At 33.3% G+C, this 24,473-nt stretch overlaps 2 protein-coding genes across 5 annotated transcripts in view; both read right to left on the reverse strand.

Annotated features, from left to right (window-relative positions):
• ABCA10 (ATP-binding cassette, sub-family A (ABC1), member 10) overlaps positions 1 to 5,112 on the reverse strand; it is a 106,615-nt gene extending 101,503 nt beyond the window's left edge. Inside the window, exon 1 of the mRNA XM_011983972.1 lies at positions 4,795 to 5,112. The gene's annotated coding sequence lies outside the window, so the exon portion shown is untranslated. The remainder of the gene's footprint in view (positions 1 to 4,794) is intronic.
• The window catches only part of ABCA5 (ATP-binding cassette, sub-family A (ABC1), member 5), an 89,513-nt gene continuing 69,740 nt past the window's right edge, over positions 4,701 to 24,473 (reverse strand). For 2 of the 4 annotated variants that reach the window (XM_011982844.1, XM_011982105.1), the window contains 15 exons: positions 24,111 to 24,224; positions 23,589 to 23,723; positions 20,527 to 20,601; positions 19,894 to 19,985; positions 16,394 to 16,520; positions 15,968 to 16,085; positions 15,778 to 15,869; positions 14,574 to 14,749; positions 14,060 to 14,135; positions 13,836 to 13,930; positions 11,997 to 12,116; positions 10,726 to 10,875; positions 10,160 to 10,239; positions 8,469 to 8,524; positions 4,701 to 7,876 (listed from right to left, as the gene is read on the reverse strand). In XM_011982844.1, coding sequence (XP_011838234.1) covers positions 7,769 to 7,876; positions 8,469 to 8,524; positions 10,160 to 10,239; positions 10,726 to 10,875; positions 11,997 to 12,116; positions 13,836 to 13,930; positions 14,060 to 14,135; positions 14,574 to 14,749; positions 15,778 to 15,869; positions 15,968 to 16,085; positions 16,394 to 16,520; positions 19,894 to 19,985; positions 20,527 to 20,601; positions 23,589 to 23,723; positions 24,111 to 24,224 — 1,614 coding nt within the window. In that variant the 3' untranslated portion in view covers positions 4,701 to 7,768. Of the gene's footprint in view, positions 7,877 to 8,468; positions 8,525 to 10,159; positions 10,240 to 10,725; positions 10,876 to 11,996; positions 12,117 to 13,835; positions 13,931 to 14,059; positions 14,136 to 14,573; positions 14,750 to 15,777; positions 15,870 to 15,967; positions 16,086 to 16,393; positions 16,521 to 19,893; positions 19,986 to 20,526; positions 20,602 to 22,172; positions 22,265 to 22,805; positions 22,881 to 23,588; positions 23,724 to 24,110; positions 24,225 to 24,473 lie in introns of all 4 variants that reach the window. The other 2 variants (XM_011981373.1, XM_011980663.1) reach the window with 1 other exon arrangement.

A 24,473-nucleotide genomic window follows, 5' to 3' on the forward strand; every position in this document is an offset into this window, starting at 1 on the left:
CACTGGATTTTGATATACTCCTTCTATAGCACAATGCTTAACCAAGGCTTCCAATGTACTAGCCACTTCTTACTCATTTAATCCATGATGTCATCAATGGAGTGGACAAGTGTCATGTTCTATGAAATGTCCAGCTGATCCGGGTCTCTTTTGGAATTTATTGGCAGAAAGAAGGAAACCCCTAAACAGAACCTTAGGGCAAAGCAAAATGTATACTTTTGTATACTCCAGGTTAATTCAAAATGTTTTTGATTGGAATGGAAAATGAGCCATTTGCCAAATCAGTGGTTGTATACCACGTGACAGAAACTCTTCTTAATCAGCTCTGGCAAACATAGCACATCTGGTTAAGCTACGCAACTGAAGCCAACAGTTGTCTGCATTTGCTCTAGACTAATATCCTCCTCTAGAATTGAATTTTTGCAGGAGCAAGATTAGTGTACTAACATGGAAATATTATAAAGACCATCTCCCTCCCACTTGCATCTTTAGGTCTTTAAGGGTGGCACTAATTTCTTCCATTCCTTTCCCATTCCCTCTCCCAAATGGAAGGAAGTTAGGAGCAGATCCTGGAATGGGGCTTGTATTAGTTTGCTAAGGCTGCCCTAGGGAGTTGAAAACTGTGACCTGTTTTATGGTAGCACTCTCAGAGGCCAGAGAAATAAGTTCTGTATTTCTGAAGGGGAATACAGGCAGTTCATTTCAGCATCCACAGGAACCTGGAACAATGGCCCATTCTATGGTCCTGGAATAGAAGAAATGAAGGGTTTGGAGTGGCTAACCTGGTTTCCAAACTAACACACTCTTCTGTGGGTACAGTGAAATGCAATTTAGCAAACAGTACCATGTAGGGAGATTTTGGTGGTCTGTCTTCTGACTGTGATATTAACTTATTTCTGTAGAACTCTTCAGCTGCCTGACTTCTCTACATCATCAAGCCTCCAAGGGATGGGCCCCTTCCAAAGTTGTCTTCTTCTTTCCCAGCAGTGCTTTCCCAAGAAATCAATCACAAACTCAATTTCACTTTACAATTCCCTCTTTTCAGTTATTCAGTAGCTAAGATTTGTGCCACTGGGTCTCAAATCTGTTCTCAGAATTTCCTTACTCTGGTCTGGGTAAGACCCCTTGCCTTCTGGCAGTGTGCCTCAGTTAACATTACTTGTGTTTCACTATTGCTAAGGTCTTGCTGTACCATTCCATACCCCTTGACTCTCAGCTTGTGAGTGGGCTCCAAAACTAACACTGCTCCCAATATTTATTTCCTTTGCTTACTGGACATCTCCACTTGGATGTCTAATGAGCATCTCAAACTTAACAAGTACAAAACTGACCTTTCCCTCAAATCCTCAAACCTGAACTTCCATGGTCTTCTTCATCCACTTGATGATACTAGTAGAAGACAGGTTCAGAGACATAACTGTTGATAATTCTACTCTTCCAGAGGCTCACAAAACAAAAAACAAAAACCCGGGTGTCATTGACTCTCTTTCTCCCATACCCCATGTACTATAATCTCCGCCCTCACAATATTCAGAATTAGACCACTTCTTATCACCTTCCTGATTCAACTCACCATGTCTTGCCTAATCAAATGCAATGGCCTCCTAACAGGTCTCTTGTGCTCTGCCCCCTCATATCTGATTTATTTTCAACACAGCAGCTAAATTGTTCCTTTCAAACATGCGTAATGTTGTCACGCCTCTACTCAAAACCCTCCAATGACTTCTGATCTCATTGAAGGTCAATAGAATGTCTACAAGGGCCCTTTGGTGTCTCTCCGATCCCGTTTCCACTAGTGTCCCCATTGATCAGTTAGCTAAAGCTTCACTGGTCCCGTTTCTCTCTCAAAGATGCCACTCACATCCTGCCTCAGAGCCTTTGTACTTTCAGTACCAACTCACCTTCTCAGTATAGTCTTGCCTACATGAGCTCAGTGTGCTTTCATCTGCAGCACCAAGGCTCCTTATCTCCCTCCCCATCATCTAACATGTCGTGTACTTTTTAAAGTAGGTAATTTGTCTTACTATAATAAAAGCTCAGTGAGGGCAGAGACCTTTGCCTATTGTTTCAATAATGTATATGTCTAGTGCTTAGAAAAGGCTTGATTCTTAACTGACATACAATAAAATATTTGTGAATACTGAATAATAACGAAAAGCAGTCTTTCTTTGAACCTTAAAGACTTTATGCACCATCATAGATGGCTCTAAAAACTATCTGGTGTCTTAATTTGGTGAAGGTAAATTCAAAGGCTACATACTTACTAAAGAATTAGAAGATACACATAAGGTCTTTTAAAATTAGCAGACAAGGTAACACTAGAAGTTGAGATTTCTTACCAATTTGTAAAGCTTGATGTATAATTTTAATGTCATTCTATCACAAACTTGATTTCATGTACACTTATGTATGAGAATTTAAATGTAGTCAACAGAAAACAAATATCAACTACATATTAATCACATAACAATATCAATAGTATAATTTGGCCAAAGAAATTACTAGCCAGTACATATACATCACAACTAGCACTCAATATCTTTTCCTACAACTATATGACAAAGATATATTAATAAACAGAAATTAGATAAGGTGAACCAAAACAATAATGGTATCATTCTGTTGGTAAAATGACCATAGTATTATGGTTAATTAGACACACAAGAATTACAGACAGAAAGGAAAGTAAAATTGCAACCCAGGTGAGGAATTCATTTCCTTTCTTTCCTTTTTTCTTTTTTTTTTTCTTGAGACAGAGTCTCGCTCTGCCGCCCAGGCTGGAGTGCAGCAGCACAATCTTGGCTCACTGCAAACTCTGCCTCCTGAATTCAAGCAATCCTCCAACCTCAGCCTCCCAACTAACTGGGATTACAGACAGGCGTGTGCCACCACATCCAGCTAATTTTATATCTTTAGTAGAGACAGGGTTTCACCATGTTGGCCAGACTGGTCTCAAACTACTGACCCTAATGATCCACCCATCTCAGCCTCCCAAAGTGCTGGGATTACAGGGGTGGCCCACTGTACCCAGCCTGAGGAATTCATTTTCATTAATTAAGCACATTATACTATAGTCACAACACAGAAATTGGAAAGTCCTATTATCATGAATTTGGATAAAACGTAATAATAAAACCTAAATAACATCTTGTTTTAAGGGGAAATACTGGGTTGCAAAAACCTGAAACTTAGATTGAGTTAACTCACAACTTAAAAGCTCAAAAATCAAAGCTTGAATATAAAAGAACGGCCACCTCAACAGTTGCCAGCATAGTCTTAGAAGGCAGATCCAAGTTCTATGCTTATATCATTATTGAGTTTAGTTGATAGATACCCCTTGATCAGTCCCAATCATTAACTGAGAAACCTAATTAGCATCCATCTCTTGGTCTGAAATTATCAAAGGGATAAATTTTGACAGTGTGAGCTCTTTTACTGATGAATGTGTAACTCTGCAAAGGTATGTATGTAGACATGGTGAAAAAATTACTTCAGATTAGTGTACTGATACTGTATTTATTTGAGAATCTTGTACACACATCATGTAACAACAGGGATATGTTCTGGGAAATGCATCATTAGGCAATTTTGTCACTGTGCTAAGGCAATAGCCTACTACACATCTAGGCTATATGATACAGCCTGCTGGTCCTAGGCTGCAAACCTGGACAGCATGCTACTATACTTAATACTGTAGGCAATTGTAACACAACAGTTAAGTATTTGTGTACACAGAAAAGACACAAGAAAAATACAGTATTACATTTTATAATCTTACTGTCCCATTTTTGACCAAATGTTGTTATGCAACACATTACTATATTTATCCAAGTATGGTTGCAAGCCTTATAACCAGGAAGTTTTGTGTATATTGCCTATTTTTAAGATGCTTGAAGGCCAGGTACAGTGGTTCACACCTGTAATTCCAACACTTTGGGAAGCCAAGGCGGGAGGATCCCCTGAGCCTAGGAGTTAGAGACCAGCCTGGGCAACAGGGCAAAACCTCATTTCTACAAAAAATATGAAAATTAGCTGAGCGCAGTGGTGCATGCCTGTAGTCCCAGCTATTCAGGAGGCTGAGGTGGGAGGATCACCTGAGCCTGCAGTGAGCCGGGATTGTGCCACTGCACTCCAGCCTAGGCAGCAAAGTGAGACCCTATCTCAAAAATGAAAGAAACACCAAATGATGCTTGAAATTCTTGAGAACTTGATTTTCTTAATTTAAAAAGGTAATTTGATTTGCAAGAGTTGTTTAGGCACTTGGGAAGAATCTGTTCATTAAATTTAAAATATTGCCTAAGTGTTTGTATGAATCAATTTATTCAAAAATTCTAAGGAAAGTGATAAATATGTAAGTAGTGTTAAATATTTGAGAATAATTTAACCTGTTATATGTAATAACATGTAAGTTAAAGTGATTGCTTTCTATTTACAAACAAATACATTCAAGACAAAAAGATCTATAAACATACCTAATTTATGTTTAAAATCTGAATGTAAATTAAAACAAAGTAATTGTCAGTGTTCCTTCTGCACTTGAAAACTAGCCTCAGATACTTAAAAAAATTACTAACAATTTTAGTGCCAGCTTTTTGCATCCTTTTTAATATGTGCTTTTTCTTATTCAATTATTAGCACTAAATAACAAAGAACTCACTTCAGTATACAAAATGACTTGTCTTAAATTTTCAACTCTTAAAGCTTATTATTAATATAATCATATTTATTTTTCTTAAAGAGCAGCATTGAGAATTGCTTACATACATTATAAATAAAAAATAATTAAACTTTTACCTTATAAGAATAGCTGATACAAAAATTATTCATCTGAGAATAAATTCTTTCATTTTAGGTAATATGCTATTTCAGGAAAGAAATTTAAAAATCAATGTTAGCAAATTAAAAATACATTAAGGATAAACATTTCTATTTCCCAAAAATTAATACCTATTTACATGTTACACAAAAATACGCTATGGTATTTTAACAAACTCAGGGCACAATTAGAATGAAATTTTGAGTGACCAACAGAACAACAATAAAAACAATGATAACAACACTTATTCTTAGTAAAATTAATTGTGCTCCTATAAAACATTGTTAGTACTACTAGCAAAGGATTTGTCATAGCTAGTTATATAAAATAATAGCTAGTTATATAAGTTATATATGTATTTTATGTAAGTTATATAAGTATCTATCTTATAGATCTCCAAGATCTTACAGGGCCAAAACTGATAGTCATCCTTCTCTCCAAAGAATTCATTTCTGGAAACATAATCACTTAAAATAGTTGTTGAATTATATTACTCTAAACATGTTTTAATGATTAAAATGAAAATACTGACCTAAGATAATTTGTGCCAATTTAAAAGAAAAAAATATTTTAAAGAAAACCCACAGTCTTTACTGAGAACAAACTGGAAAAAAAAATTAAGAGCCCACAAAAGTAAGATGTAAACTACACTCATCATGTTTTTTCTTGCCTTATTATCAGTAAACACTCACTCAGTAAAGCTCAGCTTTTACTCTCCTTTTAAAATTTGACCATGGACGGGAAATACAAGGTTGGTGATGTTGCTTTTGCCTAACATGTATATTTATTTATTTATCTGTATTGATAAAGAAAAAAGTTTTGAGATCAGTAATTTAAGACATTTTAAAATTAATATGTTCAGAAACATGAACTGTACATTGTAAATAAATATCATATTTGACTTTCGTCTCCTTTGATTTCCAGCTCACTTACCCTTGTTTTCCTAAGAATTAAGTTATATTTCTCCTGAGTCAGATTTTGTTACTGTGAAAAAGGAAACATATAATTTAATTAACAACCAAAATATATTCTGAGTATATAAATACTAAAAAAAAAAAAAAATTGAATGTCTCTTAAAATTGTTTACAAGAGCATGTATTCATACTCAAAAAGCAAAGTAACTAAATGAACAAAATTAATAACATGATTGTGACTATCACTTTGCAGGAAAAAAAATTTACTTTGCCCCAATTACACATTCACAAATGTAAAGTGAAAGTTACCAAATCTACATGCAAAAGCAGATAATTTTCTACATTAGTTATGCTCTATCTTCATTCTTAGGATGGCCAGGTTCTAAAAAAAACCTATATTTTTTTGTGACTGCCTTAGTAAACAATAGATATAATTTTGTTGCTTTTATTAAACCTAAGTATTCAAGGTTACACATAATTTCAAAAGCACATCCCAAAAAAGAGGTCCCTGGATACTTATGTGAACATTATATATACTTTAGGAAAGCATATAGCAACTGCCCCAGCAATGGGGGAAAATATCAGTCATGTACTTTGTACCAAGAAAGAACACTTTTAAATCCGCTGCTAGAGCCTAAAATCACAGATGTCTTATTACACAATAAAGCTAAAAGTTCATTAAATTTTGCCTATATTAAAGAATTAATAATGCCATTGAAAGGGCTTGCTTATTTAAAGTAACTTAGTCCTTAATTCTTCTGTCATTGATGTTGTTGTTAAGTCTCTCTATGCAAAATCACACTCCCAATATATTTGTTTTATGAAGTTAATACTTTCATTTGGTTGAAATGTAATGCCAACTAGCATTATTTACACTATTTTATACCTTTAGCCAATACATGGGTTCTACAAGGAAGTATTTCTAAGAAAATATTAGCCATGCCTTCAACTCTATCAAATAATGAAATTCTGGTTCTTATTAAAAAGAATTAGGTGCACTGCACTTATAATTCTTAATTTAACCCTTGAAAGAGTTTATTCATATCCCACCATGTTCCAAAGTCAATGAGGTAAGTTACTAAATAAATCTATACACTGATCTACTTAAAACTCTATAAAAGAGAAAGATATTCACTAAAGTTTACCAATAAAAATATCCAGTAAAATATTTTATTCAAGAACAAAATTAAATGTGCCCTTTGCAAGGAAGATGATAAAAAATTTATATGTTCCAAGAGTGATGATGGAAAAGGTATGGCTTAATTCTTCCACCTCCATAGATAACTGTCATTCTAGCCACAGAGTCAGAGTCAGACTATTACATAAGATTCTACACACAGTCTTCCTTTAATTGTAATAACTAAAACCTTCTGAATTTTACTTTAAATAAAAGAAATGTAGTTTCACATACCTAATTACCTATGTCTAAAATCATTTTAATAGAACAAGGTCTCATTTTATTTACTATGATCAATGACTGCCCCCTAGTGGATATCACTTTCCTCAAACCTCTATATTGAGATTTCCTAGTGCTTACTCTTTAGCTTTTACGGATGACAACCTCCATTCAGAGTGGTTTTTTTAGAAATTAAAAAGGAGAAGCAAGAAACTTTCACATTGCTTTATGTATCTTTTCTATGCATTATTTATGAATTAGTTTTTTATTTAGATTGGAACATTACATACTTATTTAAGAAGATGGCATAAACTTAGATAACTTCAAAATAAAACTATTCTATTACTATTCCTTTAAATCATAAATTCAGAAGCACTGTTTTTGAAAAGTGAAAAAGATGACATACAAACTATATAGTTCAATATGCTTCAATACAAACATGCAGTTTCACTTAATTATACATAAGTTTTATTTAAAGAAAAGCAAAACACACAACCACAGCATTTCAATGAAGGAGCTTAGAAAAATTTCAAGTGCGTTCATGGTTCTCCAGTTACCATTCCAATAAAAAACTTTTTAAACCAAAGTTAAAATTAAGTGAAGAAGAAATAAGTCCCAGTAAGCAGACTGAACAACACACATTCAAAATACTACTCTGTCTTCTTGTGTTCGTTCCCACCAAAGTGTACTGTTTAAAGTTCCACAACTATTATCTTCCTCCTCTTGTTCTTTAGTGAGTTCTACAAAAACCTAGGTGAAAAGAAATAAATGAATACAGTATTCTGTATCTCAAGTATCTCAAAGAACTTTTAGCTAAATCAGAAATGGTACACGGCTATATCTAGTTACTTTAACAAGTATCAAGAGATTTATTAACATTATTCAAACAGAGTTAGTTATTTCCAAAAGTTACATGAAAAGATGAATACTACTTTAGATTAATAGATTTGTTTTTTAAAAAATAATTCATAACTACTTAAACAATGTAATTTCAAATACACTAATGTGAAATACCACCATCATGACACTTTCTTTACAAAACGAAAAAAACAGATATTCAAAATAAGCAAATGGAAGTTAGCTTGATTTATCAAAACATCATACTGTACCCGATAAACAGTGTGATTTGCCAATTTAAAATAATATCAATTTAGAAAATAAAATATAAAAAATTAGTAAGTGAAGAACCTATGGTTGATTAAAATTATACCAAGTTTAAGATTATCCTGTAACAATTTGTCACTGGTTTACAATATCTCTCCCTCTCCAATATAAACAAAAACAATCAATATCAGATACTTTCTTCTATAAAATAATTTTTAAAAATTTAACTTTATAGTACCTGTTCCAATGTTGCTTGAGAAAAGCTATATTCTTCAATGGCAAAAGCATGTTTAGCTATTAAAATACAAAAATAGTATTTTACTTATCAATATTTGAAAAAATGGCCATACATACCAAAGTAGCTAACAATCTGTTTTAAAATATCTCTGTCATCAACTCACTTAAAGTTGAAGCTGCCAAAACAAGTTATTTTTCCCTCTTACTTCCTTTCTCTTCCCCACACCTATAATTCCTCTATAGCCCTAATTACTATATGTTTAATGTTACTTGTCTTATTTCACTTTTTCTAAGTTCTCCTCCATTATCTTTTTCCTGGTGATTCTTTTCATGTCTTCTTTTGATCCCTGCTCTCTTATCTTCCATTCTCCAACTCCACTGTAACCTATTCTGGCTTCTTGAACTAGATTCTGGATATTGGTCCTATCTCCATAAACCGTTTTTTGTTTGTTTGGTTTTGTTTTTAAGACAAGGTCTTGCTCTGTTGCCCAGGCTGGTATACAGTGGCCTGGGCAACAGAGCAAGTATACAGTCATGGCTGACTGCAGCCTCAACCTCCCAGGCTCAAACAATCCTCCCACCTCAGCCTCCTGAGTAGCTGGGACTGCAGGCACAAGCCACTATACCTGGGTAATTTTAAAAATTATTTTGTAAAAACAGGCTCTCACTATGTTGTTCAGGCTGGTCTCAAACCATGGGCTTAGGGGATCCTCCCGCCTCAGCCTCCCAAAGTGCTGAGATTATAGGTGTGAACCATCACACCCGGCCCATAAATTTTTCTGTATTTATTTCAGATTCCTTTGCAATATAAGTTAATATCAAATTTCTGTTATTCTATTCATTCCTTTAATTCTCCATAAGTAGTTCAGGTGTTCTCTTTGGTCATAAAGAAATCTCCAGGAAAGCACAACTTTACCTGACTATGTGAATACATATATTACAGATACAAAAATAATTAATTAGTGTTCTTTGCAAAAGAAAACCCATTAATCCATAGCTGTGACAAGAATATATACAGTATCAGGAAATCATTCTATATTCAGCAATCACATAAAGAATAGTCATAAAAATCCTGTAGTTATTTTGAAAAATTACTAATAATAAACTTTATACATAAACATAGGTTGTTTGACAGTTTACAAATGCCATAAAATAATCTGCATATGAATACCTGATTCTTCCAGGAGGTGATCTCCTTCAACTGTCACCAGCATATATGTATTTATCCTACATACCACTTATTTTTAAAATGCCAAGATTCTATAAGCTTCCTTAACATTCTGGGGACTGCCCACCCCTCCTACACTCAGAATTCTCTTTGCCACTGGAGTATTGATAGTGTTGCTACTTCTATGGGCCAGTATGAAGTAAGGATTCAAGAAACTCAGAGCTCTTGATGCTGAACTAACTGCAAAGACTCGATAATTAAGCTGACCCTTCTCATAGATGTAACGTGATAAACTGTGTCAATGCTCTCTAAAGATTGTAAAAGGTTTACATTACAATAGAGTTTATCCACAAAATCCCTATGACATTAGTGTTTACCTGTGTCTTAGATTAAATGAATAAAAGGTTATCTTCTTATTTGCCATAGTTTCTAAAATAAACTGAGTCCCCAGTTCTAAACTTTTAAAATAAAATTCTTTCATAATTTGAAAGCTACAACATAAATGTTTTTCAAATACTACTTACCTTCTTCCAGCTTTAAAAAAGATTGTGAAAGGGACTGAACATCTTCCTTAGGAATTTTATAAGCCAAAATAGAAGAAAAACTGAAAACAAAGATAAAATATGGAAAAAAATTAAAAATTACTACTATTGTGTTCTAAAGCTAAAGTTCAACATGTTTAAAATTCAAAATTAAATTTAATAATTTATTTTGATATTTATTTGGATGAAAATTGTTTAAAATAATAACATATTTTCATGCAAAACAGCTCTCATTGTTACTAAAAATGTATAAAAAATTTAAATACTATTGAATATTGAAAAATCTAATACTAAGGCAGATATAAAACACCAGCCATCAGACTTCATTAGTCCAGTATTGGTGATAATATAGAGAGATATATATATATATATAAATTATCTATCTACAGACACATATATTTTATATATATGAAATATATATTCACACACACAGATATACATATACGGTCTATGAATAAAAAGATGATTTTTCACTTAATCCTTAATACAATAACTTTTTATAATCTTTGCTCTATAAAGAAATATAACCACATTTTTAAAAATTTTACCTTTCCTGACGGCTTGCATTTGGGAAAATATACTGAATTTCTCTTTGAAGGCGGTCTACTTCTAGGTTTTCTATCCAGTCCTTCAATTTAATTTCCAAAAAGTAGCCTTTTCCAAATTTACTCTTTAGATGTTGTACTGTTCCAATACATCTGAAGTAATTTTTTAAAAGAAAGCTCAGATATAAAATGACAGCTTCAAATAATAATTTCTCACACATATCACTACATTTTTTAAAAATATACCTTTACATTTATAGAAAAATTACAAAGAAAATACAGCATTCCCATACACTCTTCATCCAGTTTCAGTTTCCCTAATCTTATCATCTTATATTTCCATGGTAAATGCATCACAACTGAGACACTGACATTGGTACATTCCTTGTCACTGAACTCCATACTTTATTTAGATTTCACCAATTTTCTACTAGTGTCCTTTGTTTATTCCAGGTCTATCCGTATACCATAGTGTTCTTAGCTATCGTGTCACCTTAGTCTCTAACTGTGGCTGACAGTTTCTTATTCTTTCTTTCTTTTTCATGATTTTGACAGTTTTGAGAAGTACTGGTGTGGTAGAAGGTCCCTCAGTTTGGGTTAGTCTGATATTTTTTTCATGACTAGACTTGGGTTATGGGTTTTGGAGAGAATACCACACAGCTGTAGTACTTTTTCCATCATATATCAGTGAATACATGATATCTGCACAACATTGTTTAGTTAAGGTAGTATTTGCCAGCTTTCTCAACTGTGAAGTTACTATTTTCCTTCTTCTGTAGTTTATTTTTTACAAGAAACTGGCTAAGTCCCATCAAAACCTGGGGGATAGGAGATTAAGCCTCCTCCCTTGAAGTGGCTTATATATATATTATCTACATATATTATTTGGAATTGTTCTATAAGGAAGATGCACCTCTTTTCTCACATTTATTTCTTTACTCAATTATTTATTTATGTAAGTAGAAACTCACATATTTATTCCATATTTGTGTTATATAATTAATCCAATATATAACAACTTTTTAAAATAACAAGTACTATGCCTAAAAATAATATTCCAAGTTATTGAAATATTAAGTAAATTCAAATTCAAAGTAGACAGCCACATTTTTAAAAAACTCAACATACTTCCAAGTCAACCTATAAAAAGCTAACTCAAAAACTAAAATATTTAACATTTAAATTACTAACTATTGCCATGTTTTTGAAATGATGACATTCAAAATCCAGCCCCCACCCTCTTCCCCTAAACGGCATGCTATTTAGACATCGACCTTAACTGCCCAGACACCATGATAGCTACTCGATCACAGACAGCCTCTGCCTCCTCCATATAATGAGTGGTCAGAATAGCAGCCCGCTTTTTGTTTTTAAATGCAGTTCGAATCGCTCGCCTATAAAACATAAATGAAATAAAAAGAGAGGAACACATCTGCTTGTTAAAAAACATGGGTTTTTAAAAATCCAACTGGTTGGTTAATTAAGTTAATTAAAACTTACCAAACATCAATTGCTATGGATATTACATTCTGCCCAACTGTGACTTTTATATTCTTTTTTTTCTTTTTGAGATGGAGTCTCGCTCTGTCCCCCAGGCTGGAGTGCAGTGGCATGATCTCGACTCACTGCAAGCTCCACCTCCCAGATTCATACCATTCTCCTGCCTCAGCCTCCCAAGTAGCTGGGACTACAGGTGCTTGCCACCATGCCTGGCTAATTTTTATACTTTTAGTAGAGATGGGGTTTCACCATGTTGGCCAGTATGGTCTCTATCTTCTGACCTCGTGATCTGCCCGCCCTGGCCTCCCAAAGTGCTGGGATTACAGGCATGAGCCACCACGCCCAGCCATGACTTTTATATTCTAATTTATTTTCCCTTCATTTTGAAAGCCTATCAAATGGAAAAAAAACTCTATGATTCCAAATGTTAATATGGGCTAAAAGTATGACAATAAATAAATTTTAAAATTGATGCCTTTTCTTGGTATATCCAAAACAGGCTTTGAATCATAAGAAAACTTTAACATGTATCCAAACCAAATCTTAAAATTTATAGACATGGAAGTCGAGGCTTAAAGAGTTGTTCAAGACCAGGCGCTGTGGCTCATACCTGTAATCCCAGCACTTTGGGAGGCCGAAGGGGCGGATCACCTGAGGTCAGGAGTTCGGGAACAGCCTGGCCAACATGGTGAAACCCTGTCTTTACTAAAAATACAAAAAGTTAGCTGGGCGTGGTGGCTCTTGCCTGTAGTCCCAGCTACTTGGAAGGCTGAGGCAGGAGAATTGCTTGAGCTGGGGAAGCAGAGGTTGCAGTGAGCCAAGATGGCACCACTGCACTCCAGCTTGGGCAACAGAACAACACCCCGTCTCAAAAAAAAAAAAGAAAAGAAAAAAGAGTTGTTCAACTAATTAGTACTGTACATGCACTGCATAATGACATTTCAGTCAATGATGAAACACATTTCCAACTGCGATCCCATAAGATTATAATACTATATTTTTACTGTATCTTTTCTGTGTTTAGATATGTCTAGATACACAAATACTTACCATTGTGTTACAACTGCCTACAGTATTCAGTGCAGTGACATGCTCTACAGATTTATAGCCTAGGAGTAATAGGCTGTACCATATAGTCTAGGTGTGTACTAGGTTATAACCACCCAGAGATTTATATAAGCACACTCTCTTATGTTTGCACAATGACAAAAATGCCTTTCTCAGAATGTATCTCTGTCATTAGGCAATGCATGACTGTACTAGAAAGAGTCCCAACATAAATTCAAGACACCATTATTATGGGAAAGATCATTTGTATGCTAAATGACCAGAAAAAAACTTAAAAACTATTCAGAACACTAGAGCTCTTTATTTTAATAATGACTCATATGCTTATTTCTGTTTCGGAATATGTAAAATATTATGAACACTTCATGAAAAATACGGCAAAGTTTCAAAAGCTTAAGGAAATCTCTAAATCTAATTTTTAATTACTATTGTATCCTTTGAATAGGATTTAAAATCAAGATGTACACATAACATAAAACTAATATAATAAAAGAAACTGTTCTATTCTGAAGTATGATGTACTGTGTCACAAGCACCATACTCACCACATGTGCTGTTTGGCTTTGGGATCCATACCTGTAGATGGTTCATCTAGCAAAGTAATCTGAGGATTCCCTAGCATACTTAGAGCAAAACACAACTACATGGAAAGAAAAAGACGGGTGGGGAATTAACAAAGGTTCACTATAAGGAATCTATCAAGACAGTATCAGGTACTAAACTATCAATAAAAAAAATACAGACATTATTTGGTGTTTAATGAAAGTACCTTTCGTTTGATTCCTGCAGGTAGTTTCTTTACAGTTTTCTGAAGATGTTCTTTTAAATCAAGTGCATTTGTTATTCTGCAAAATGAACATTACAAAATGAGAGCACCATGACATATATAAACACAAATATCAACTGGGTGTGATCCCTGATGTTGTTTTCTCTAGAATACTCAGTTGAAGCTTATTATAAGTAGATAAGGGCAAAAGTCTCCAATTTATGTCATTTTAAATAAATTAGTATCTTGATAAAATGGTTCACTTTCAATTAAAGTAAGTTTCATGACATCTACAGGTACATTCATCCTGTAACTAGAAATAGAAAAATGACCTTTTTATAACTATCATAATTTATACCTATCAATATATTTTCATATATCATAAAGAATATATGAAAAAGTAATAAAAATTTTCTATAAAAATCATTGTTCAGAGAAATGCTTGTTATGAAATTTTTAAAAAATGAAACGTAAACCTTTCTAAGTAACAAAAGGAATCTAAAGACAATTATTTTACCGACTTATGACTTCTTTCATGTCACTTGCACTCATTCCTTTTAGAGCTCCATAAATTTCAAAATGTTCCTGCAATGTAGTATCTGGCCACAAAGGGTTTATCTGAGGACAGTAACCCATACACTTCAGTGAATCATCATCTTCATTTGTCTCTGAAGAATAATCTCCTAAAAATACCTATAGAAACACAAACTAATTTTTACTATTTTGCTTAATTTACATTGTGAAGGGAGTGGCAAGTACATTAATTAAAACCCCTTCCTACAGCCAGAGTAGTATCAAGTCAGTACTCCTTTATTATTATTATTATTATTATTATTATTATTGCTAAGTAACTGAAACTACAAACAAGTGCCACCATGCCAGGCTATTTTGTTTTCTTTTTTGAATTTAGCAGAGACAAGGTCTCACTATGTTGCCCAGGCTAGTCTTGAATTCCTGAGCTCAAGCAATCCTCCTGCCTCAGCCTCCCAAAGTGCTAGGATTACAGACGTGAACCACAGAACCCAGTCAGATTTTTTACTCCTTTTTGATGTTTGATGATGGGAGAACATATATAGGTAAGTCAGAGTTCAGAGATATGGTCAGAAAGAGTAATACAGAGTTGGATGAAAAAGCAAGATGTAATTCTAATGATCAGGGAGCTTCACTGGAAGGTGACAGTTGAGCCAAAGAGATAAGTGAATTTAGCATATATATTTCTAGGGTATAAGGTATAGCCAAACAAAGGAAACATCTTGGGCAATATGCCTGGCATTTTCCAGGAAAGCAATGAGTTAGTGTGGCTGACACAAAGTAAGCAAGGGGAGAGAAGCAGGAAATGGGATCAAGGTAGTTTTGTCAAGTATCCACAAAGTGGTGAGTGACATGCTTATAATAAAAGACTAGCTGATGGCAGGTCAAAACAAACTCCCACATCTCCTGAAGCTAATAAAATTGTCTTGCATTAAGTTGGCAAACAACTCATGCATATAAGCACTGCAAAAGTAGAAATACTGTATATGTGTGTGTGTCTACATGTGTCTGAAAATTTCACCATGCACATTATTTTTACAGATAACCCAAAAAATAATTTGATCAAGCTGTATAAAAAATGCTAAAAATATACATAAAAATTAAATATCAAATCCTAATTTGTCATTAAAAGTTTGTTAATTAAAAAGATAAATCACATTCAACATATCCTATACTCTTATATATCATACCTGGCCTGAAGTTGGTTCAGTATCACCAACCAGAATATTAATAATTGTGCTTTTGCCAGCACCATTTGGACCCAGCAGTCCTAAGATCTCTCCTAAAGGAATTGAAAGAAAAACAACTCATAATCCAATCATACTAAAAGTGGAATTTACTCTTCCAGAAAAGTTATGTAATAAAAAATTAAATACCAGCCTTTTTTCACACAGAAAGAGATGTATTTAGTTGCCACTTTCTTTACTTTTCTTGAAAGAAGAAAATCTTTCTTGTCATCATATTCTTTATGCAAATTGCTGACCATAATGGATGGTTTCTAATAAGAAAAATTGTATTTAAAAAGAAAGTTATAAAACCTATCATGAAATGACAGGCTGCACATACCTCATGTCCATATTACAAAAATTATATTGGCTAATAAGGGGATACTGTACAAATAAATATCCATTTGTGACTGAAATCCTGACCTATTCAAAAGTAAGTAAACAAAGTATTTTTTTTCCCAAGAAAGATTTTTTTCAGATTGCTTCATATGCAAAGAAAAATATTTTTCAGATTAATTTCTATATACTGGGAATTGATCATTTCATATTTACTATGACTTAGCCATAAATAATAAATTACCTCCTCACAACACTGGCAACTCATCAGCTCTTTGACCTTTAGTCTTTCAGCTTTGACATCTTCATCTTCATTCTCATTGTTTGGTGGTTCTGGAAGCTTCCTATTTTTGGACTTCGTTGAAAGGTTTCTACATATATATAATAAATATATAAAGACAGTAGGTTTTCAAATAATTAAAATAGTAAGAAATTCAGATACTAGGTAGAGAAAAGACTGAAAAAATACACTAACATAAGATCTAGGATTATCTCTGAAAGGTGGAATTACAAGCGATATTTTTATTTTTCTTTCTTTTTTTTCTTTTTTTTTTTTTTTGAGACACGATCTCACTCTGTTGCCCAGGCTGGAGTGAAGTGGTGAGATCTCAGCTCACTATAACCTCTGTCTCCTGGCTTCAGGCGATTCTCCTGCCTTGGCCTCCTGAGTAGCTGGGATTACAGGCATGCGCCACCACGCCCGGCTCATTTTTGTATTTTTAGTAGAGACAGGGTTTCACCATGTTGCCCAGGCTGGTCTCAAACTCCTGGCCTCAGGTGATCCACCTGCCTCGGCCTCCCAAAGTGTTGGGATTACAGGTTCAAGCCACCATGCTCAGCCACAAGCATTATTTTTCAATGACTGATAGCATTTGGATGATACTACCTAAACTCATTCATTTATTCAACAATATTATTTATGACTAGTAGGTGTCAGGTATTATTACACAGAAAGAAAGATGAAAAAACATGAACCTTGCCCTCAAAAAATTTACAACCGAGTATAAAAGAAATTGCCCAGAAAGAGTAGATGTAGAGGGTTGATGTCAGAACCCACAGTAACACCATCTTTAGGGATAGACAGTGTATGAAGTGCTTGCAAAGGCAATTTTGAAGCATAGAGGCAAACAGGAGAAGACATAATGGAAAACAAAGAAGAAGAAAAATGTGGCTCCTGCCTGTAATCCAGGCACTTTAAGAGGTCAAGGCATGCAGATCACTTGAGGTCAGGAGTTTGAGACCAGCCTAGCCACCATGGAGAAACCCTGTCTGTACTAAAAAAGAAAATACAAAAAGTAACCGGGTTGGGTGGCACATGCCTGTAATCCCAGCTACTTGGAAGGCTGAGGCAGGAGAATCGTTTGAACCCGGGAGGTGAAGGCTGCAGTGAGCTGAGATCACGACACTGCACTCCAGCCTGGATGACAGAGTGAGATTCCATCTCAAAAAAAAAAGAAAAGAAAAATGTGTACGCAGAACAATGTCAATCATATTAAAGGCTGCAGATTAGTTAAATAAGTTGAGACTACTAGACAATTAAAAGACAAAATCTTTAGTTATCTTATTGAAAATGGTATCAATGGAAAGGTAAGGGAAAATCCAGATTGCAGGGAGTTATAGGAGTAGATGGAAGGTGAGTAACTGGAGATAGACGGATTTGGGGTATGAAAGGAAAGAGAGATATAGAATAAGAATTAGAGATGGATTCATGTTCAAATGAGATCTATGGGTTCTTTCATATATGGAAGAAAGGTGACCCTCCCCAACCCCACAAAAAATATACCATTGAGATCCAGAAAGGAAAGAGAAAAAGAAAATTGAGCAATATTCCAAGTATACAGAATAAATGAAGACCTGGACAATAGGATGGGCTGCTACTTCCTCTAGGATGGGGAAAAGGCAAAAATGATGGAAGACGTGAGTAAGTTTGTAGAAATTTATAACTTATAATTAAGTGCTTCTATTTTCTGAGATAAATGACAAGATTATTTACTGAGATGCAGGAAGGTGATTTGAGGAATATGAGGAATAAAGAGAAAGCTTTGGATAACTATTGAAAAGAAAGAGATAAGAAGGTGCTAACTAGGAAAATGTGATATACTTCCAAACAGTATTAAAATATAACTACCATTCAACTCAGCAATCCTACTCCTGAGTATATATCCAAAGGAAAAAAAAATCATTACATAAAAAAGACACCTGCACTCCTATGTTCATCATGGTACTATCCACAATAGCAAAGTCATAGAACCAACCTAAGAGTCCATCATCAGTTGACTGGACAAAAAACATATGGTATATATACACCATGGAATACTATATAGCCATAAAAAGAATGAAATTATGTTCTTTACAGCAACATGGATGGAACTGGAGGCCATTATCCTAAGTGAGGTAATTTGGAAACAATCAAATACCACATGTTTTCACTTATAAGTAATCACTTATGAAGAAACAATCAAATACAACATGTTCTCACTTATCAGTGGATACACATGAACATAAACATGGAAACATTATGACTATGGACTTCAAAAGGGGGCAGGGATGAGGGTTGAAAAACTACCTATTAGGTACAATGTTCACTATTTGGGTAATGTTACACTAGAAGCCCAATTCCCATCAGTATGCAATATACCCAGTTAACAAACATGCACATTTACCTCCAGATCTAAAATCATTTTTTTAAAAAAACAGCTGAATTTATATGGAATAAATATGTAGTATTATTAAATGGAACTTTTATGTTATTTTTTCCAGCATACAATTCAATTCACCAATAATTATAATTTTTAGTGGACAGGTCAAAAAGACAAAAGTTGAGGATGCTGAAATGATAATAAAGTGATGAATCACGTAAGCAAGGCTGGACAGAAGAAAAAGTAAAAACAAATTAGCTAATATATTTGGAAGAATATGTAAAAAAGATAAACAATAACAAGCATTGGCAAGGATGTGGAAAAAACAGAACCCTAAAACATTCCTAGCGGCAGTGTAAAATGGTATTACCACTTTAGAAACAGTCTGGCAATTCCTCAAATGACACAGCTATCCCATTTCTAGGTATCCACCCAAGAGAAATGAAAATACATGTCCTTACAAAAAGTTGTATACAAATGTTTATAGCAACATAGTTCATAATAGCTGAAAAGTAAAAGCAACTCATTGATATAAATAAAGTGCAGTATTGACATATATAAAGTGCAGTGTACAATGTACATACAATGTAATATTACTCAGCAAAAATAAAAAGGTAATGAAGTATTGCTACACGCGACTACATGATGAACCTTCCAAACACTATACTAAGTGTAAAACCATATGCTAGATACTAATTATAGAGCCCAAATCCCAGCAATTTTTAAAAGATGTTATCTGGCAAATCTGATGATTTTCCAACATTAAAATAACATGCCAACCAACTATGGTAAAAAGCAAATAGATATAAAAGTTAAATGTAAGGATTTAAGAGTATCGTTGGTCTTTCGACTGAAGTTTTCCAAGCATATTTCCATTGTCCAGTTATATAAAGTGTTCAGAATAGGCAAATCTGACAGAAACAGAAAGTAGATTAGTGGTTCCTAAGTCTGGGGGCTATGGAAGTAGGGATAAGAAAGTGACTGTAAATGGGTACAAAGTTTCTTTTTGGAGTGCTGGAAATGTTCCAAAATTATTTTATGGTGATGATTACACAGTTCTGTAAATACACTAAAAATATTTAAAACTTTTAAAAAATCAACTGACCTGAAAAAGGGATCTTTTCTTATTGATCTGCCTCCATATTTTTTCTCATAGTATTGTAAGAGGAAAATCCACAGTACACACTGTAGGTAAGGCTAAAAGAAAAACATGTAGCAGCTCATGACTAAAAGATTTGTTGTTGTAGTTTTTTCCTTTGCCAATGGAACTAAGACTATATACATCAAGTTCCTTGCCATTACCAAAAGAAGTAATCACAACCTTTTTCATACTTGATATGATAAAGATAATTAAAAATAAATTTTAATACAAACCAAAGCAGAATTATTTTTTAGCAAATTCTTCACTTATTTTCTACCTCTGTATCATTCATTTATTGTCAGCTTCATAAAATACAATCAAACACAAAAACTTTGTTTTTGCTTCTAAGAAAGACACAACTGTAATTAAATAGAATTAATAACATGTAAAAGGCTAAGTATATTAAAGTGAACACATTCAGTAAATGAAAGGTACTCCCCATTGAAATACAGATTAGCTAGCGTTAAGTAACACGCTTAACTTTTTATGCACCTTCTTTTTCGTGCAACAGGATAAAAAACTAAACATAGTTAAAACCATAGGACCAAACTATTCTTAAGATAACATGCTAACTCACAAAAACACTTTATTTCCTACCGATATAACAGCTACTGAAAGCCTATCCCATGGATTATAGGTGTCCACATTTTTTCGTACATTCTTCCAAGAAATCTAAGACAAAAAGTTTTGAAAGACACCTGCACTCCTATGTTCATCATGGTACTATCCACAATAGCAAAGTCATAGAACCAACCTAAGAGTCCATCATCAGTTGACTGGACAAAAAACATATGGTATATATACACCATGGAATACTATATAGCCATAAAAAGAATGAAATTATGTTCTTTACAGCAACATGGATGGAACTGGAGGCCATTATCCTAAGTGAGGTAATTTGGAAACAATCAAATACCACATGTTTTCACTTATAAGTAATCACTTATGAAGAAACAATCAAATACAACATGTTCTCACTTATCAGTGGATACACATGAACATAAACATGGAAACATTATGACTATGGACTTCAAAAGGGGGCAGGGATGAGGGTTGAAAAACTACCTATTAGGTACAATGTTCACTATTTGGGTAATGTTACACTAGAAGCCCAATTCCCATCAGTATGCAATATACCCAGTTAACAAACATGCACATTTACCTCCAGATCTAAAATCATTTTTTTAAAAAAACAGCTGAATTTATATGGAATAAATATGTAGTATTATTAAATGGAACTTTTATGTTATTTTTTCCAGCATACAATTCAATTCACCAATAATTATAATTTTTAGTGGACAGGTCAAAAAGACAAAAGTTGAGGATGCTGAAATGATAATAAAGTGATGAATCACGTAAGCAAGGCTGGACAGAAGAAAAAGTAAAAACAAATTAGCTAATATATTTGGAAGAATATGTAAAAAAGATAAACAATAACAAGCATTGGCAAGGATGTGGAAAAAACAGAACCCTAAAACATTCCTAGCGGCAGTGTAAAATGGTATTACCACTTTAGAAACAGTCTGGCAATTCCTCAAATGACACAGCTATCCCATTTCTAGGTATCCACCCAAGAGAAATGAAAATACATGTCCTTACAAAAAGTTGTATACAAATGTTTATAGCAACATAGTTCATAATAGCTGAAAAGTAAAAGCAACTCATTGATATAAATAAAGTGCAGTATTGACATATATAAAGTGCAGTGTACAATGTACATACAATGTAATATTACTCAGCAAAAATAAAAAGGTAATGAAGTATTGCTACACGCGACTACATGATGAACCTTCCAAACACTATACTAAGTGTAAAACCATATGCTAGATACTAATTATAGAGCCCAAATCCCAGCAATTTTTAAAAGATGTTATCTGGCAAATCTGATGATTTTCCAACATTAAAATAACATGCCAACCAACTATGGTAAAAAGCAAATAGATATAAAAGTTAAATGTAAGGATTTAAGAGTATCGTTGGTCTTTCGACTGAAGTTTTCCAAGCATATTTCCATTGTCCAGTTATATAAAGTGTTCAGAATAGGCAAATCTGACAGAAACAGAAAGTAGATTAGTGGTTCCTAAGTCTGGGGGCTATGGAAGTAGGGATAAGAAAGTGACTGTAAATGGGTACAAAGTTTCTTTTTGGAGTGCTGGAAATGTTCCAAAATTATTTTATGGTGATGATTACACAGTTCTGTAAATACACTAAAAATATTTAAAACTTTTAAAAAATCAACTGACCTGAAAAAGGGATCTTTTCTTATTGATCTGCCTCCATATTTTTTCTCATAGTATTGTAAGAGGAAAATCCACAGTACACACTGTAGGTAAGGCTAAAAGAAAAACATGTAGCAGCTCATGACTAAAAGATTTGTTGTTGTAGTTTTTTCCTTTGCCAATGGAACTAAGACTATATACATCAAGTTCCTTGCCATTACCAAAAGAAGTAATCACAACCTTTTTCATACTTGATATGATAAAGATAATTAAAAATAAATTTTAATACAAACCAAAGCAGAATTATTTTTTAGCAAATTCTTCACTTATTTTCTACCTCTGTATCATTCATTTATTGTCAGCTTCATAAAATACAATCAAACACAAAAACTTTGTTTTTGCTTCTAAGAAAGACACAACTGTAATTAAATAGAATTAATAACATGTAAAAGGCTAAGTATATTAAAGTGAACACATTCAGTAAATGAAAGGTACTCCCCATTGAAATACAGATTAGCTAGCGTTAAGTAACACGCTTAACTTTTTATGCACCTTCTTTTTCGTGCAACAGGATAAAAAACTAAACATAGTTAAAACCATAGGACCAAACTATTCTTAAGATAACATGCTAACTCACAAAAACACTTTATTTCTTACCGATATAACAGCTACTGAAAGCCTATCCCATGGATTATAGGTGTCCACATTTTTTCGTACATTCTTCCAAGAAATCTAAGACAAAAAGTTTTGAAAATATATAAGCTGCAATATGTAGAAATATTTGAATTAAAATGAAAAAATGTATTTTGTTTAGCAAACGTGTACTTTCTATAACTAAGTTAGCTATTCATATTAGTTATATTTTTTACTTAAAATCTCCCCTGTCCCAAAATATTTCTGAAGATCAATATAAATTAAACACATTGAACTGAGACCTAAAAAGGGAAGCAGGGGTAGTAGGATTAGTAAGTAGAATTAATTAGCAATTCTAAATCAATAATTCATAACAATATTTTTTCTAATCACATGGAAATTTTTTTCAATTAGCCAGCCTTAATAAAATGAATCTGGTTTTTGTCTCTATTTTTTCTTGTAGAGAATCTCTTACACTTTATTCTTTCTCATCCCTTTATAGTAAAATACATTATTTAATCACTGATAAACTCCTAAAAACAAATACTGACTGAAATCATGTCACACTTCTAATTATATACATCATTTTGAGCATCAGAGAACCTGTAATGAACATAGCCCTTTTCCTTTGAGAATTTACAGTTTGACAAGAGCTTACAATAATTTATGCTGCATTAATAATATCTAAATCAAGCAGTAGCCATTAGCCTGATGCATTTTACTATTTTCTGTACAAGAACTAATATCCCCAATTTAGACCATATTTATTTATGTTTTTTAACATATTAAAATATTTAGCAGAATTACCTTTATGAAAGAAATCAGGCAACCTAGAAGTGGATAGATTGGAATGATGATACAAAAGGCATAATGAAGAATAGTTGCAATTGTGTATCCCATAAAGGAAGTTATTTCAGTGATTGCAACACAAGCCAAGGCTGTCTAAAGAAAAAAATAAATATACAAGTGATGAAGTGTTTACAAACTTCATACAAACTGACTTACAAATTGGTGTCTAAGCATTAAACTATTTTTTCAATCCTCTAATAAAACATGGAACTAGAGATGATATTTAGCCAGCAAGCAACAAGAATATCACTTGTTTGTAGCTAGTGTCCTTGATACACTAGTTGCTAAATGTCTTCCATATTGTTCCTAGGTGGAAAGGATGATTCAGAAGACAAATGTACACACAAAAAGAAGCTGCCAATTATCTACCTAAATTCTGCACTTACAAAAGACATGTAACATTTTTAGTATAATCAGGAAAGAATTTGTGACTTAATTAACCTGCTATGGAAAGTTGAAATAATGTAAAATGTGACTTACCACAGAATAGACAAATGACCAAAATTCTTTGGTATTTAAAATTTTCTTAAAGGTGAAAGAAGCAATATAAGTGAACAGAATAAGTGAGGGAACATAACCAATAAGGCAAAAAACCTGTAAATCAGAAATATGTTTCTATAAAAATATGAATAGCTTGCAATACACATGACATGAAATACTAGTCATATTAAAATATTAAGAAATAATTATTAATACAATCCTAAATAAATCATTTAAACTGAACACTATTTGTAGTTTTTTATACCAAGTAAAATACTATCTCTCATTATTACAAAAAGCAAGTATAGCTAGCTACAACTTAATCTCTCTCAAATATTAGCTACTATTTTAATATACAGCACT

The sequence above is a fragment of the Mandrillus leucophaeus genome, unplaced genomic scaffold (genome assembly GCF_000951045.1).
Source record: "Mandrillus leucophaeus isolate KB7577 unplaced genomic scaffold, Mleu.le_1.0 Scaffold1, whole genome shotgun sequence".
NCBI classification, from domain to species: domain Eukaryota; kingdom Metazoa; phylum Chordata; class Mammalia; order Primates; family Cercopithecidae; genus Mandrillus; species Mandrillus leucophaeus.